This window comes from Micrasema longulum, unplaced genomic scaffold (assembly GCF_059751315.1).
Source record: "Micrasema longulum isolate JH-2025_06_02 unplaced genomic scaffold, ASM5975131v1 h1tg000948l, whole genome shotgun sequence".
NCBI lineage: Eukaryota > Metazoa > Arthropoda > Insecta > Trichoptera > Brachycentridae > Micrasema > Micrasema longulum.
Window position 1 is genome coordinate 397025 of NW_028278139.1, and position 18536 is coordinate 415560.

General features: G+C 33.3%; 1 protein-coding gene across 1 annotated transcript in view; it reads left to right on the forward strand.

The window, feature by feature from the left end:
• Positions 1-18536, forward strand: part of LOC148277972 (uncharacterized) — a 180087-nt gene that overhangs the window by 67782 nt on the left and 93769 nt on the right. Inside the window, 1 exon segment of the mRNA XM_088232085.1 lies at positions 15700-15866. Coding sequence (XP_088088211.1) covers positions 15741-15866 — 126 coding nt within the window. The 5' untranslated portion in view covers positions 15700-15740.

Consider the following 18536-nt stretch of genomic DNA (forward strand, 5'->3'; position numbering starts at 1 on the left):
AGTAATATTTTTCAAAAAATATCAAAATTTCTCAATAACATATTGTTTTCAAATTAATTTGAATATGACTCAATAAGTTTTTTCGTTTTCTTTTATTTCTTCAGGTAACTCATTGTACAGCTTCAATCTCTTGCACAATGAGTTTTGAGATTCTGTTTTTCTCCTCATTGGTAATCTTATCTTTTTTTTACCCCTTGTTTCATATGTATGACATTGTTGGTTAAATTTTATTATTGTTTTTATTTTATTCATTCATTTAAATATTTCATGCATGAAAATCGCTACATTATATTTAATTTGCTGCTTTACTGTGAGCAAGCCAATTTCTTTGTGCATTCTTTCTACATTAGAATATATATTTCTTTTGAGTATAATCCTCATTGCCTTATTTTGAAGAATTTGTATATTTTTAATTTCACCTTCATTACCGAAAAAAAGAATAGAAGAACAGTAATTTATGTGTGGCATATTATTGTTTTATATATAAGAATAAAACTTTTTAAATCTATTAAATTTCGTAATCTTAACATAAATGAACATTATTTTGATTTTTTTTTTGTTACATATTGTGTATGTTTTTTGAAATTTAAATATCTATCGAAGAAGACCCCGAGATACTTTATTTCGTCCACATAATTTATATTCAAATTATCAATATTGATATTGTAAACCTGGGGTATTATTTTTTTCCCAATATTCATATGTTTTGTTTTTGATATATTTAATTTTATTTTATTTACTTTTAACCATTTTGATATATTTCCTAAACCATTATTTTTTTTTTTTTTTTTTATTTATGTGCACATAGTTTCCTTGTTTCAGGTCGCGACTAGCTAGGAAATTCTTGTGTTTAGGAAGGACATTATTTTTTATGTGTTTTTATTTTATTTTATAAAATGATGCTTAATAAATTCAAAGAATAATAATACCATTAGAAAAATAAATATAAATATAAATTTAAAAACATGCAGGTAATAATAATAAAAATTAAATCATAAAAATAAATTAGAAAATATGCCATTAATAGTAAAGAAATGAGACACAATTATTATAACACACCGATAATAATAAAAATTGAAGCATAAACACACATAATAAAATATAACATTAGTAATAAAGATATTAAACAAAAATATAAATTGGAAAACATACCGTATAATAATTGATTGAAGGGAATATAGAAGTCGAGACATCCACAGTGCTGATGACCTCTCATTGGCTGGTTTAAGTGGCCACTTTACACACTGTGTAACATGTACGCTAAAGCTGCACATATTTTCTCTCAGCTCTATCTGAAGTAGGATGGCTGCTGGTTGCTCGCTGACTTCACTCTTAACTAGTTGTTGATTTAAGAAGACTTTTCTGTTATATTATTCGTTAAGCTATGGTGATTTATATTGGTTTTGAATTCATTTTAATAAAATTTTCATTAAAAGTTTGCTGTGAAGTGATTTATTTACTAAGTAAACTATTTTTTTTATACGAATAGTATCAAAGTCTCGAAGTCTTTTTTTAAAACTTTGTCTACGAGTCTCCTCTCGAAGGCAGTTTACACATAGGCAATGCAATATTGTTTTGTCCCAGGGCCCAGGACTCGATCACTGTCCACGATTAAAAAGCAATTTTTAGGACAAAACATTGTCCCGAGACATTGCCCCCGACATAGATGGGCAGGCTATCTCCGCGGAACAGTAATTACCCTCACCTTCGCGCGGCCGTCAGTGGACACACTATCCTCGTATGTGCGGACAGGACCTTGTGACAATAGCGATTCGCTTGATACGAACGTGTCGCTCTCAAAAATTTTATTTTTATTTTTTTCTATTAGTTGGCCCTTCTATTCCAATACATCTTGACATAAAATTAATAATATTTTTCATAGACTCGCTCGTAAAAAACGCCGTCGCGTATTATTTTCCGCTGCGCTCACGTGTGACTGCGGCCGAATTTTCGAATTATCTCAGCGTTCTGTCCTGCGCGGTCGAGGCTGTTCACGGAGCTGAGACAAGACAACATTGTCGTATCTATTGTATTGTCCACATGTAAACTGCCCTTTAGTATCGTAACTCGAGATTAGTGGTATAGTGTTCTATACACGTGTGTGCCTTTGTTAGTATGTATTTGTTTTTCTTGTTTGTCCAGTAATTTACACGTTCGCTTCCAAATTTCTTTCGTGTTTTCGTCCAATCAGTAGGCATACATATTTGAATAATAATTTAACATAGTTATGCACAATTTAAAAAAATTAAATATTGGTGTTATCGGGTGCCGTAAGGTCAATTCTATGTTCTGCTAAAAACAGCCAGTAGCACCATCACAAATAACTATCGACGTGCTAATAAGCGACGTGATAACAATTTCTCACCATGGTTGTTTATCGTATTCGCGATCACAATGCAACATCCGTGAAAACCCAATATTAAATGTCAAAATATTTACGTTTTGCGATTCTGCTGCGCAATCACATTTTTAAATTTCACCGGTGTAAATATGGAAAATATTCCAAAAAAGCTTTATTTATTTATTTATTATTTGTCATGCTATTTATTGCATTTAGCCGATGGTTGCAAGCCAAGTGTCAAGAAAAGCAGTCGCCATAGTAATTGTAATTTTCACTTTTTTGTATAAGACACTCCTTACTATTTTGCAAATCCAATATATCGTATTATTTTTTATATTAAACACCGATTTATCGTCAGTAAACTGTATTTATTTACGAGGAAAACAAAAACGCGACACGAGCGTTGACTTTGAAATTACACACGCGTAGACTTATGACTGCGATAGCGTAAGCATGTTCATTATTGTTCATTGCGATCGCTCAAATGATTAACATGTTTTTAAGCACGTCGATAGTTTTTTATGATTGAGCTACTAGCTGCTTTCATACAAAAAAACTGTAATAATCACCTTCTGAAAAAAGCGTCGATCACAAAAGCGACATTTCTCAATTCGCAGAAAACATCCACAGCACTAGAAAAATACAACGGTACTTTAAAAATCATTCAAATTGGTAAAATACATCATAAAATTATTGTTTGTTGTATAAAACAAACTCATGTTTTCATTGTTTATCATTTTTCAAAGTCGAAAATATTCGAACTGTCGTGTAGATTTGATTTTTCACTCTTTTTACAAAGGTATTATTATCTCAGTTTCACTTTTCTATGGCTGGCTGCTTTATAGCTAATATATTTAATTAGTGACCAATATTTTCCGGAACTGCTGACCAATTGCGATTCCTTGACCCACTTAAATCAGAACAAAACCAATTACAACGGGCAGTAGAAATGTGTACGTCGCGTCGCGTCGTGAGTCTAATGGGACTAAATATTCATGACATTTTAATGGAAACTAATTCTGTTGTTTCAGAATTCAACCTTCTACAATAATTTGCAACATTTCGTTAGTATTAAAATAATTTGAGAATTCAGTAGATTCTTAAAATATTTTTTAATTGTTAAAAACATTGACATATCAATACATAGACTTGCCTGAGCCCTCAAAAATGATGACATGTAACCCATGCTCAAACGCTCAGTCATGCCCGACGCGTATTTGGCCGTTCTTCGACCGCCAGTTAGGCGTGACGTTTAGAATCGAAACAAAAATGCCTACTTGTGTCACGAAAAAAATTGTAAAAAAGATTGTGTAACTTTCATTCGTAAATATTTGTTCATGAGTAATAAACATAGCATATATAAATTTTTACTCAAATATAAATATTATAAATTATTATGAAAATAAAACTTTGTTATTAGTGTTAGACAATTTTTATTCTTTTACAAGAACACTTGGACAAACAGCGCGAAATCTTAAAACTAGGCTAAACGAACACCGCCATTGCCTGACAAATAATAATTTCTCGGAATTCGCGAATCATATACTAGATAATAACCACTCATTTCATAATCACACCCCAAAACTCCTGCACCAAGTAAATAACAAAGGCAGTAATATGAATAATCTAGAAATAATATAAATTCACAAAAATTTAAAATCTGAAAACAACCTAATCAATAATCACACATTTAATCACCCCTCGCCTTTATTGACTATGTTCCCTTTGCGACCCCACTCACCCTCTTAGACCCGCGTCTGTTAACACTCCCTTGGCCGAGCGATATCTTCCCACACATTAAATCTTAGACTTAATTATTATTTATCATTTAAGAAATAAATTCTTCTTAATGTCCTGTCATTCATTGATCATGTTTTCATATCTGTACCTTAGATAACTATCCATTCATTGGCTAACACCTTAGATAAGTGGAATAAAACCCCCCTGCTCTAAGTTTCACTGATTAATTTTCTTTATTTTTTGTTTAAATTCTATGACATTGTGAACAATATTATGTGTTTACTATATTAGTTTTATATCACCCGTCGATGGAAGGAGTGCTCTCCCGAAAATGTAGTAGTGTTCTTGTAAAATAATAAAAATTGTGTAACACTAAAAACAAAGTTTTATTTTCATAATAATTTGTATTGAAGTGTTACTAAATGAATGCCGATTCAATTAAAAATATAAATATTATTTTTATTTCTAATAACTTTAAAAATATACTCAACATTTACGTACATAAAAAACCTGAATAAAACTGATCTTACAGCCCGTGTTACGAGTGATATGTTATGTTATTTAATCGACTTTTTATCAAAACTATTGTGTCATAATATATTATATTCTCTCATACCAGCTCTTTTGCTGATTGGGAATATTTCGTTCAAATATAATAGTGCTTGTGCTGTACGTATTTTTTGTAAACGTCCAACTATGCCTATCAGTGAAATTACGGGGTTTTATTTAGTTACAGTGATGCACAGATAGGAATACGTTTTCAAAATATAATAGACGTGAGTTAATATTATCTTTTTGTTCCTAAAAATCGAGTAAAAGAAACAAATGGGTCGAAATTATTAGGAATGTAAGGAAAGAACTAGATTGGGATCCACCAAAAACAAATGTTGATTGTAAATGTTAAAATACAATATTTTTTATGTACCAAAAAAGAGGAACTTTCATTTTTTCTCGTTTAATGCAGCCCTGGTATACTAAACAGTACTTAATATCTATGTGTACGTTTTCGTGTCACTCCTTTTTTTGAATATTTTACTCTATAGGGCGTGTCTATGTATTAAATTCTATGTATATAAATGGTAAATAGACTATCAAACTGACCCAATTTTAATTTTAATTTTTTAAAATATTTTTGTTGTATTATCAGCAGTATGATTTTTTAAGTGTTGTGATTTTGAAATTACTCCGCCTGTGACGTCTCAAGTTCTCTATGGCGAATTGTCTTGATTGGTGCGTTGGTTTCCCGGTAACCAGAAATGTATCAGAAAAAAATGTCATGTTGATTTCGGAGAACTAGTGACGCCGTTCAAAGTCGTTATTATAAAGAAATTATTTTTATACGTATATTGTTTATAAGTTCCATGGGTTAAACAAATTTACGCTTTTTTGTACAACTATCCGAAATAAATACATTACAAAAGGCTCATCTCTGAGCATCTCTGTTGTAATGTATTAATTAAGAAGATAATTGTTCAGTTTTATTCAACAGCCATTGCTTCATAAAAACCTTTAGAAACAAATCAAAATGTCTGCTTTTTAAATTCATTTATTCACTCTATGGTCCAATTTCTACCACCACAGATTTGATTTGCGGTTCTAGGTTCGGCTCGGCGTAATTTGGAGGAAGATTGGCATTCGGGCATCCGAAATATCTGGGTTTATAGGTGCTTTGGTAAACGTGAACGTGATTTCAATTATACATTGGCAAACATCGCCCTGTTTGTGTGCCGATATGTCATGTCATCCTGCCATTTTGTGGACAATAAATGGCGATGCGCGTAACCGATTGTAGAAAATAATCAAATATTAACCGCATAAATACTTACTTATTTATACACGTGTTTCACTACGAGACCGCGAAACATTCATCATGGTAAACCTAAAAAAAGTCCAAAAACACATTTATTTATGACAAAAGAGAATATTTTGGATGTTTGTAGCACTAATTTTTTTTTTTTTATTTATTTATTATTATTGATTTTTTTTTTTTTTTGTTTTCTTACAATAAACATAATAATAAAACAGAGTATTAAAAAAATAAAGCATAATTACAAATCAACGAAATACATATTAATAGAAAAATAGTCAACAAAAAAATCCCACATAGGCATGGCCTGTTCGTGGGTATACAAGAAAATGTAAATGAATTCTTGCTCCTATAATAAACAATGGACAGTTATAATATTTTTGTATAACACGAGAAAGAAAAAATAAAATATTCTGTAAAAGATAATATGGTATTTTTTTTTATAGTAATTAAAAAAGGAAATAAAAAATATTTTTTAAAAACACAAAAATATTCCTTATTATTAAAGGGCAACAAAATAAATCATAGAAAAAAAGAGTTCATATCTTTAGTTTGAATCCAGGATAGTGCATGTTTTTTAAAAGAAGGAAAATTTTGAAAGTTTTGAATCATGAAAAATAATTAAAAATTTTGAACCTATAAAATATGCATGTCTCTGTGCGAGCCTCGTTTTACAATTTGGCACTTCTTTCTTTTGACTTAATCTGTTTGAATTACTTGTAAACAAATTTTGGTTCTTAAATATATATTAAATATTTAGGTGTAATGTTGGATTCAAAACTTACATTTCACCAAAACGCTAAGATGGTAATAAATAAGATTGCAAAAAAAATATCAATTTTGGGAAGGATCAGAAGATTTATTGATAAGGACTCCTGCAAAACTATTTACAAAGCAATTATTGAACCACACGTTAACTACTGTAGTAGCATTTTATTTTTATCAAACAAAGAAAACATAGATAAACTAACTGTATTACAAAATAAAGCCTTTAGAATCATTTTGAAAAAAAACAGATATACGAGGGTAAAGTCGATGGTAAATGAAATGAAATTATTAACATATAAACAAATAATATTTTACAATACAATGATATTTGTTCATAAAATTATAAACTCTAATAAAAAAACAGAATTTTGTAAAAAAATTGATCGAAACCAGCATGAACACGATCACAATACTAGAGAAAAGAACAAAATTAGACTTCCATTTAGGAAAAAGGCAAAGTCACAAAATTCAATTTTATTTAAAGCAATTAAAAAGTATTACGAAATGGAAAAAAATATTTATGAAGAAAAAAACATATCAAAATTTAAAATAATGGTCAAGACATATGTGATAAACAATTTATAAATTAAATATATTTGCAATGTTATTATTAGAACACACATAACAATATGTATGATATGTGTGCCCTTTTTTAAGATTTTAATAAATATATATTTCAAACATTGAAAACAATATATTTGTCTTAGATCTAAAAGTATAGCTTCTTGGAACTTCTTGGACTAATGGTTTAATATGATTGTTGTAAGTTCCCCCCCATCCAATTATTCCGCGTCTGTGATGTATGTACAAGTGCATAATAAACCATTTTAATCGTATTTAGCTGGGCGTAAATACTTAGTCTTTTTAACACATAGGTTAAATATCTTAGTTTATTAACAATTACTTCAAGATGATTTGTTCATTTAAGTTGACAATCAATGATTACTCTCGTTGTTATATTTTAAAGGAATAAATAAAATTACTTTGTTTTATGAACCACTTATTTATTATCACAACCGACTAGTTTCGGCAACTCACGTTGCCCTCTTCAGGGTTTTATAATGACTAAATATACATACTTAAAAGAAACAGTGAACAGTGGGTGTCGATGAGGATAGAGGAGGGGGTAATTGTGTTTAAGGTAGAGTAAGACTTTACAGGGAAAATGATAAAAATAAGACTTTGACTTCCATTTAATTAATGATTATGATAAAATTATAAATATACTTATCAATGAAACTTCATAGTTAAATTTTATTTTTTATTATTTTGACCAACGAGCGCTTTCGCCTAAGTAGGCACCTTCAAGACTATTGAATTGTTTACAACGTTTACAGCTTTCATACTATTCTTAACAGATTTTGGAGATAAGATCAAAAAAGTATTTTAACAGGGGACAGAAAACATAAATATTTACAACTAGTTTTTGACAGCGAAAACAATATTAAATTAATATTATGTATCTTTTTTGGGTGATCCCGTGTATGTTGGATTTGATCCGACGTTTCGGCTACCATTGCAGGAGCCATCTTCAGGGAAAACTGTGTGTTTTATAGAGAAATGTATGTGTTTAAGTACTAGTAATTTGTACCGTGTCACAGTCAGCAGTAGGCACATTTCTTGTTTTGTAGGAAAGAATAATTATGTTTATGTACTAGTAATTTGTACTGTGTCGCAGCCGGCAGTAGGCACATTTCTATTCGTTTTTGTCATATGTAGTGCTGGGAACCATGTTGAATTTAATTTAAGCCCGTCGTCTTTGTTTATATTATTTGGATGTCTGTGTATTTCAATTGCCTCTTTTATTATTCGTGCACTATAATTACTAGTTTTATGTAGAATTTTTGGTTCAAAGGCGAAAAAATGTCCTGTGTCTATAAAGTGTTCCGCTATTGCGGATTTGTCTGGATGTCCAAGTTTACACGCTCTTTTGTGTTCGTCAATTCTCATCTTTGCTGTGCGCCCTGTTTGTCCAATATACACTTTTTCACATCCTTGGCAACTTAGTTTGTACACGGCTTCAGTTTCCAGAGGATTTTTATCTTTTGGTTTTACTAAATGGTCTTTTATTTTTCCCACAGTCCCAAACGTTGTTGCAATATTTTGTTTCTTCAGCACTTTGGCTATCCTGTCAGTTACATTCTGTACATATGGTAGGTATGCAGTCCCTCTGGTAATATCTTCTTCCTTGTTCTTCTTTGTCCCTTGCGATTTAATAATGTTGTCAATTTGTTTCTTCTTATATCCATTATGCTCCAATGCATGTGAAATTTTGTTGAACTCTTCGCCCTTTTCGGAATCTTCGCATATTCGAGTCGCTCTTGTTAGAAGTGTATTTATTAATCCTCGTTTTTGGGCTGGATGATGATGTGAATCAGCGTGTAAGTATCGATTCGTATGTGTTGGTTTTCTATATACCGTATGCCCAAGACTGCCGTTTGGTTTTCTTTTTACTTCTACATCCAAGAATGGAAGAGAGTCGTTCGTTTGTAATTCCATTGTAAACTTTATCAGAGGATGTAATGCATTTAAATGATCTAGAAAGGTATTTAATTCATTCATCCCATGTGGCCAGACTGCAAAGATATCGTCTACGTATCTCAGCCACACTTTCGGTATAAGAGTTGCTGTATCCAATGCTGTATCTTCAAATTTTTCCATGAATAAATTTTTGCCTACTGCCGGCTGCGACACAGTACAAATTACTAGTACATAAACATAATTATTCTTTCCTACAAAACAAGAAATGTGCCTACTGCTGACTGTGACACGGTACAAATTACTAGTACTTAAACACATACATTTCTCTATAAAACACACAGTTTTCCCTGAAGATGGCTCCTGCAATGGTAGCCGAAACGTCGGATCAAATCCAACATACACGGTATCACCCAAAAAAGATACATAATATTGATAACAGTGACCGTGAAAACCTTCGCACCTATTTAACTAACCTCTATGGGGAGGAAATTTACAATTCTACACGCCTGCTGGACAGCAACAGACAGAAAAGAGACAAGCTATTAAATACTCTATCTTTTTTGTTGCGCTGCCGTGCTCAGGTAGTCACACCACAATTCATTACAATTAAACGACATATTCAATCACCTAAAGCTGAGAGAATATTTCAGAGAGCAGAACAAGCCTTAATAAGAGAGAGGATTAACGATACACGCAAGCTACTCAACGGTGTATCTGAAATTCTCTACAAACTTCATTTATACTTAAGTGCAATATTAGCACCCAATGACTTGACAAAAATTGATTCGATTACTTATCGTCAATCGGAAAAAGTGAAGTTTATCCATGAAAATAAACAAAAACGAAAATTTGAAAAGATTCGAAAGACGCAGACCAAAATCAACAAATGTTTGGATCCAAATACGGTGGTTAAGAACTTATCTAATCACAAATTAAGCTCAAGTGAAATAGAAGTATTGGCAAAAGGGTTCAATTATGCCATAACCCCTAAATTTATCCCAGTTGTGGATATCATCTGTGGAGTTGAAGCATCTCTACGCAAATTACCTACGGTTGTAGCGGAAGAAATCCGCCAAGATACGAGTATCATTCTACGACGAGCGAAGCCTCCAATATCGAACTTGTCAACATCTCAACGACAAGCCCTAAAAGAATTACGAAGAAATTCAGACATTGTTATATTACCAGCAGATAAGGGCAATACAACTGTAATATTAAACAAAACGGATTATATACAGAAAATGCGCGTACTAGTAGAAACATCTACATACAGGAAACTAAAAAGGAACCCAACCGATAAATTTGATAGAAAAACGAGAGAATTAGTGAAAACATCAAAAATACCCAAAGAAGTGCAACAGACACTATTTGTGAAAGCCTCAAGGACACCCTCGATATATGGCCTTCCCAAGATACACAAAAAGGATATGCCCCTTAGACCTATAGTTAGCAATATAGGAGCTCCAACTTACAAACTGGCGCAGTATTTATCGAAACAGTTGCAATCACATACTGGAAAGACCAACTCGTTTGTAAAAGATTCGGCTCATTTTGTAAGCCTTCTTAACAACATATCTGTGACAGAAAAGGACATTTTAGTAAGCTTTGACGTAGTATCGCTGTTTACTAATGTACCAATGGGAGACTCGATGGCTCTTCTGAGTGAAATTTATGAAAAAGACATGTGCGATATGTTTGAACATTGCCTTAAAAGTGGCTATTTTTCATTTCAAGGTGAAATTTATGAACAAATAGAAGGAGTGGCCATGGGTTCTCCACTTTCGCCAGTGATAGCAAATTTCTTCATGGAAAAATTTGAAGATACAGCATTGGATACAACAACTCTTATACCGAAAGTGTGGCTGAGATACGTAGACGATATCTTTGCAGTCTGGCCACATGGGATGAATGAATTAAATACCTTTCTAGATCATTTAAATGCATTACATCCTCTGATAAAGTTTACAATGGAATTACAAACGAACGACTCTCTTCCATTCTTGGATGTAGAAGTAAAAAGAAAACCAAACGGCAGTCTTGGGCATACGGTAAATAGAAAACCAACACATACGAATCGATACTTACACGCTGATTCACATCATCATCCAGCCCAAAAACGAGGATTAATAAATACACTTCTAACAAGAGCGACTCGAATATGCGAAGATTCCGAAAAGGGCGAAGAGTTCAACAAAATTTCACATGCATTGGAGCATAATGGATATAAGAAGAAACAAATTGACAACATTATTGAATCGCAAGGGACAAAGAAGAACAAGGAAGAAGATATTACCAGAGGGACTGCATACCTACCATATGTACAGAATGTAACTAACAGGATAGCCAAAGTGCTGAAGAAACAAAATATTGCAACAACGTTTGGGACTGTGGGAAAAATAAAAGACCATTTAGTAAAACCAAAAGATAAAAATCCTCTGGAAACTGAAGCCGTGTACAAACTAAGTTGCCAAGGATGTGAAAAAGTGTATATTGGACAAACAGGGCGCACAGCAAAGATGAGAATTGACGAACACAAAAGAGCGTGTAAACTTGGACATCCAGACAAATCCGCAATAGCGGAACACTTTATAGACACAGGACATTTTTTCGCCTTTGAACCAAAAATTCTATATAAAACTAGTAATTATAGTGCACGAATAATAAAAGAGGCAATTGAAATACACAGACATCCAAATAATATAAACAAAGACGACGGGCTTAAATTAAATTCAACATGGTTCCCAGCACTACATATGACAAAAACGAATAGAAATGTGCCTACTGCCGGCTGCGACACAGTACAAATTACTAGTACATAAACATAATTATTCTTTCCTACAAAACAAGAAATGTGCCTACTGCTGACTGTGACACGGTACAAATTACTAGTACTTAAACACATACATTTCTCTATAAAACACACAGTTTTCCCTGAAGATGGCTCCTGCAATGGTAGCCGAAACGTCGGATCAAATCCAACATACACGGTATCACCCAAAAAAGATACATAATATTGATAACAGTGACCGTGAAAACCTTCGCACCTATTTAATATTAAATTACTACATTTTTAAAACAAAGGGAAAAAAATGGATAAATTATATTCATTAGAAATTAATATAATTAAACTTAATGCAGTAATGGTTAACCAGAATTGGAATTATCGAACTCTCCTTTACTTAAATCATTAATTTTATATATAACAGCGCTTCGTTTGATTTAATTATTCACTTCTAAAATAATATAATTAACATAAAATTAACTATCAAAATGAATAACTTCATTCAATTGACAAATGCATTATCTAAGTATGGATCTTAAAATATTTCGTCATTCATCTACGGGTATGTAAACTTCTCTGTCAAAAAATCAAAATATTGTGGAAAAATTGTTTTCAGGCGTTGCCTAGTATGTGAAATAATTCAGTCAGACGAATCTCTTCACAACAATAAAGGTTTCAGCTCTTTAACTTCACTCAAATCAACAAATGGAAGAATTGAAGAAATATGGATGTTCAAACATAGGTAAAATGGTGAATGTTACAGAGTGTGTAAAGTGGGAACTTAAACCAGCCAATGACAGGTCATAAGCCCTGTAAATGCCTAGACTTTTATATTCCCTTATTTAAGGTGTTCTATATCCCTGTTGTAATTTGCCAACTTTATCTGTTAAAATGTGTATTTCCCGCTCAGTTGTATTTCGCCATGTGTTCTTTTCCCACCTTTTAAATAAAAAAAGCTTAATCCCAATTTCGGTCCAAAAAATTCCCTAAAATGAACTGTTTTGCAAACTAGTGGTAATTATTTATCATTTCTGTCTCCTGTTAAAATACTTATTTGATCTTATCTCCAAAATATGTTCAGAAAAGTATAAAAGCTGTAAACGTTGTAAACAATTCACCAGTCTTGAACATTCCTACTTAGGCGAAAGCGCTCGTTATTTAAAATAATAAAAAGTAAAATAAAACCATGAAGTTTCATTGATTAGTGTATTTATAATTTTATCATAATCATTAACTATGGAGTTTTATCAAGAAATATCAACAAAAAACACCAAGATTATTAAATTTAATTGATTATTTATAATACTTAATTTTTTTTCGACGGCTTTATTGATTTCGAGGATTCCCAAGTTATTTAATTGATGAGTCTTATTATTAACTTGTAACATTTCTATTCCATCTTCAAAATTAAATGAATGATTACTTTAAAAAAAAGAGAATTATTACAATTTTAAAATGAGTGATATGGTGTTCTATGCTCTCTGCCTATCCATACGGAAAATCGACGAGATGGTTTGTTTGTTTTTGAAAATGGAGACAATCCTTATTGTCTCGGATTAGTGTTTCTTCTATAAACCATATTTTTCTCGGTCGTAAGTACTCGTTTTCTGCAGACATTATCACATCGTAATTCATCAACGAATATTCTATTCTCGAAATTGTACCCAAAAATACAAGCATTTTGTTCAATCTGTCTTATCCTACAAAGGTTAGTTTGGTCACTGCTGGTTTGTTGGCATTATTTTTTCACGTAAATGTTTGCATAGCTGTTCTACAAAATGGGCATTATGTGGGCTCTGTCTGTTTTTGTAATAATTATTAATAATAAGCTTTGATTGATGGTTTGGTTAGGCATCTCATTGGCGTTTCTAATATACGATTGATAACAACCGCAAATAATGTTATTCTCGTTTTTGATAAAAACGTGACTGCCGAGCATTTGTGTGCTATTTTTTTGTTCAATTCTTTAATCTGACTTTTGTGAAGCGAAAGAGCTAAAACACTAACTAACTAACCATCACGCCATTTCCCCAGAGGGGTAGGCAGAGAGGATAGAACGCCACATCACTCTGTCCTGGCACACTTCCTTTGCTTCCTTCACATTCATACATCTTCTAATGCACGCACGTCGATTATTCCGACTTTTCACATGACCACTTTCAAGAATTTGTTGTACTTGATCATGCCATGTCTTTCTCGGCCTTCCTCGACTTCTACAACCAGACACATTCGCATCATAAATCTTTTTAGCCGTTCTTTCATCATTCATTCGCTCCACATGACCGAACCATCGCAAAAGACCTTTCTTAATTTTGTCGATAATGCTTAACTCAGCCTTGCATTCTGCTCTAATTTCGACATTAGGGCACCTATCATACATTGTTTTTCCGCACATTCGCCTGAGGGATCGCATTTCAACAGCATTCAGTCTACTTTCGTCCCTTTTTTTCCAACTCCATGCTTCGCTTCCATAGATTAGGGTTGGTACCAGAACTCCATTATGAACTGCTAATTTAGCCTCTTGCGATAGACACTTATTTGCTACGACAGACTTTAAGGCACAATTAACTCTGTTACCGGCACTAACCCTCCTTTCAATATCCTTGTCCATATTTCCATCTCTAGTAAACATACTACCCAGATATACAAATTCTTCGACCTGTTTCAAACTATCTCCATTTACTACAATCTTACATTCAGTCATAGGCTAAAACACATACCTACATATTTAGGTAAGAGGGCGAGGTTAACTTGACTGAAATTATTTTTTTCTCCATATTAGACAACACCTTTTATACCATCCTCAAACCCTTATCCGCACCTAATTGTGCACAGGGCACTCTATTATACCGAATGGATTATCCAGAAAAAATGATATTGTAGGTCCTTTCAAAAGATATTTCAAAATGAGTAATTTTATCTTTCACTAGAGCATTGCGCACTGATACGCAATGGGTGGCCACCAACTCATCCGTGTTTCAACAATTAACGATCTTGGGGTAATCTATGAAAGCAGATTGACTTTTCATGCTCACATCGAGAGAACATGTGACCTTGCACTAGAGATGTTGGGTTTTATTCTCCGAACTAGAAGGGTTTTTGAGAATCCCCGTACACTCAGAATTTTGTACAACTCTTTGGTTCGCTCGAGGCTTGATATTGCATCGGTGATATGGAGTCCGCACGAAGCGAGATACTGCCTCATGTTGGAGAGGGTTCAGAAAAAAATTCTGAGGTATCTCTACATGAGGGAGTATGGTAGTTATCCGTGGCTCTATCTCACTGGGTTCCTCTTGGGTATGCTTGGGACCAATAGTTTGCAACTTAGAAGGGATGGGTCTGCACTGACGCATTTTTTCAGACTGTTAAGGGGTTTCATCGATAACTCGGCCATTTTAGAGAGTATCAATTTTTATGTTCCTGATGGCTATCTCCGACAGCGTCAGCACATACTGTTTTACCTCCCGGTTTCCAGAACCAATCTGCCTCTGGTCATGCCGATTGGAAGAGCAGTCAAGCAGCTAAACATTATCACTTAGGAGATCGACATCTTTCACATTAGTGAAACTATGCTTAAGAGGCAAATACTCTTGCTATTAGAGAGTATTACACCTTAATAATGTCGAACCATTGCTCAAGGGTTCTTGGTTTGATATAAAGTTCCAATTTAACATCTTAAATCCTTTGTTATTTGTTATGTTACTTTGTAAATAAAAAAATTGAATTTGATGATGTTCAACTTATTTGTTTTTTCTAATAATGGTTTTTCTCTTTTTCTAGTTGGCATGGATTTGTGACATACATCCGGTAGAAGAGCCGCCATGGATTGGGCGGAGGGCGCGCTGGTATGGTTTGACCCCGGGGTCGGCCACAGCCTGCCCGGGGAGGTGCTGGAGTACCACAAGGCCGCGCAAGTCCTGATCATCCAGGCAGTCATCAATGGGAAGGTAGGACTATGTTTTTTTTGTTTAAGTCAGTAGGATTCGGCGTGTTTGTTATAAAGAGCTCGTCTCGTACGCCAATTGGAGGTGACAGAAGAAAAGGACGTGGAGATTCTGAATTGGTTACGAAGCGATAACTTTAGTAAGGGTTTCACGGCGTTCATAGTAGCCGTCCCAATTATTTTATCTTTTTCCGAGTGGGGAATCGAGGTCATTTTCTATTTCCCTAGCTGTCAGCAATTTGACATCCGTGCTAGTTACTTGGTATTTTGTACGTTTTGATTATTTTGTTGTTTACGTGCACAAAATATATGTTTTACCACATAACCGAATTCTGTATTTTTTTCAGCATGTAAATACTGACATATTGGTTTGGACATGTTAAGTAAATAGACAGCGACAAAACGGCTTAAAAGATTTACGATGCGAATGTTGATGCATGCAGAAAACGGGGAAGACCGAGAAACACACGGCATGACCAAATTCAACAAATATTTGTAGATAAACATGTCAAAAATCGGTATGATCGGCGTCCGTGCATGAAAAAATGCATGAATGTAGAGGAAGCGAAGTCGGTATGCGAATACAGAATGATATTTTATTATACCTGCATACCTTTATGATGCGTTTTCTGTAGCTGTTTTTGCTTGTTTGTTTGTTTTTTGTAATAAATACACATCGAATCATAACATCGTTTCTTCTGCTATACTGTTGTAGAGGATCCTCTGCGTCAACTACTAACAAAATCCTACTTACATAACTTCCAAAAAGTACCATTCTTCTAATGTAGAGGAAGCGAGGTCTAAATGCAAAGATAGAGTGATATGGCGTTCTATCGTCTCTGACTATTCCTACGGGGAAACGGCGCGATGGTTTGTTTGTTTATTTAGTTTTTTGACCAAATTTTCGTAGACAAGGACTGGATGCAGCTCTTTAACTTCACAAAAATCAACAGCTTACCCACCACATACCGCACACCGCATCTGCGGATATAAGTCTCCTTGGCAGTGCCCACGTACACGGAAAATTTGCTCGTTGAAAAGAGGGAAGTGAATTCTTCACTGACTGGGATTAAATTGATTGGACATGATCAATTCGCCGAAATGATTACCAAACTTTTTAAAAGCCTTGAAATTGTTTTTTCAGAAAGAGTTGAAGGAATACTTATGTTCAAATATGCGCAGAATGGTAAATGTTACACAGTGTGTAAAGTGGCCACTTAAACCAGCCAATGACCGGTCATGAGCCCTGTAGATGCCCAGACTTATATATTACCTTCTCTAAAATGTTCTTCATCTCTGTTGTAATATGCCAATTTATTGTATCTACAATTTACAAGCTTGTTGCGTTCTCTTTTAAATTGCTTCTATTTGGACGACTATTATATATTTATTTATTTATTTATTTATTCACACTCTTTATCAAAATACAATTCCATATTCACTTTGCCCAGCTAACAAGGGTACATACCCCGTTCCAAGCTAGGCAATTACATTTTTATATATTTTAATAGTTAACAAATTAATATAGAGCACGGACAAACAAAATATAAACTTATTCGGATACACATTTTGATTCATATACATACATACATACACATATATACACACATGTATTTATAAATATACACATATATACACATGTACATACACACACACGTACATACACCCATGCGCATACACATACATACATTCATAAAAACATAGACAATTATTTATGCGAAACTTCATGGTTGTCATCTATAAATATATTTTTTTAAATTATTACCATGATAAGTTCCCCGTTTAGGATAAGCCGTTCCGTATTAGTCGGCTGGGTCAACAACCAACAACCAACAACCAACAACCAACAAGCGGTGCTGGAGCCCGACCCACCAACGCGAGGTATTCAGTTCACCTTTGCATTGAACTATCGATATTGGTGTCACTCGTCACACGTCACACGCCACACGCAACGAGAATCGGGCTGTTACGTGATTAGCTGCCATTCTCTCACGGTGTCTTCGGCAGAGCTGTGTGACTTTGTAACTAAACCTCGGTACTTGTTGCAATAAAAATATACAAATTCTTCAACATAAGGCGATGAGGAGTATACCCAAAAATAATATCTATGCTAATGTAGAAATAATGCACAAAGAAATTGGCTTGCTCACAGTAAAGCAACAAATCAAATATAATGTAGCAATTTTTATACATAAAATATTTAAGGGGATGAATAAAATAAAAACAATAATAAAACTTAACCAACAATACCATACATATGAAATCAGGGGTAAAAAAAAGATAAGATTACCAATGAGGAGAAAAACAGAATCTCAAAACTCATTGTACAAGGGATTGAAGCTGTACAATGAGTAACCTGAAGAAATAAAGGAAATAGAAAAAAAAATATTAAAAATTAATTTGAAAAAAGATGTTATCGAGAAATTTTGATAAGAAAATTGTAATATTATTAAAAGTTTATATAAGTTCTTAAGATGTTATGAACTATCTTAATAAAGCATAAATAAATATCATATTTACTAAATGTTATTAAATATTTGTATATAACCACTTACCGACTTTTCTATGTCTACCGGTTTCGAGACGTACCCGTCTCTTCGTCAAGACATCAAATAAAACCAACCTGCAAACCTCTAGCGATTATAAAGATATACTACCGACTCCCCACCTTCAA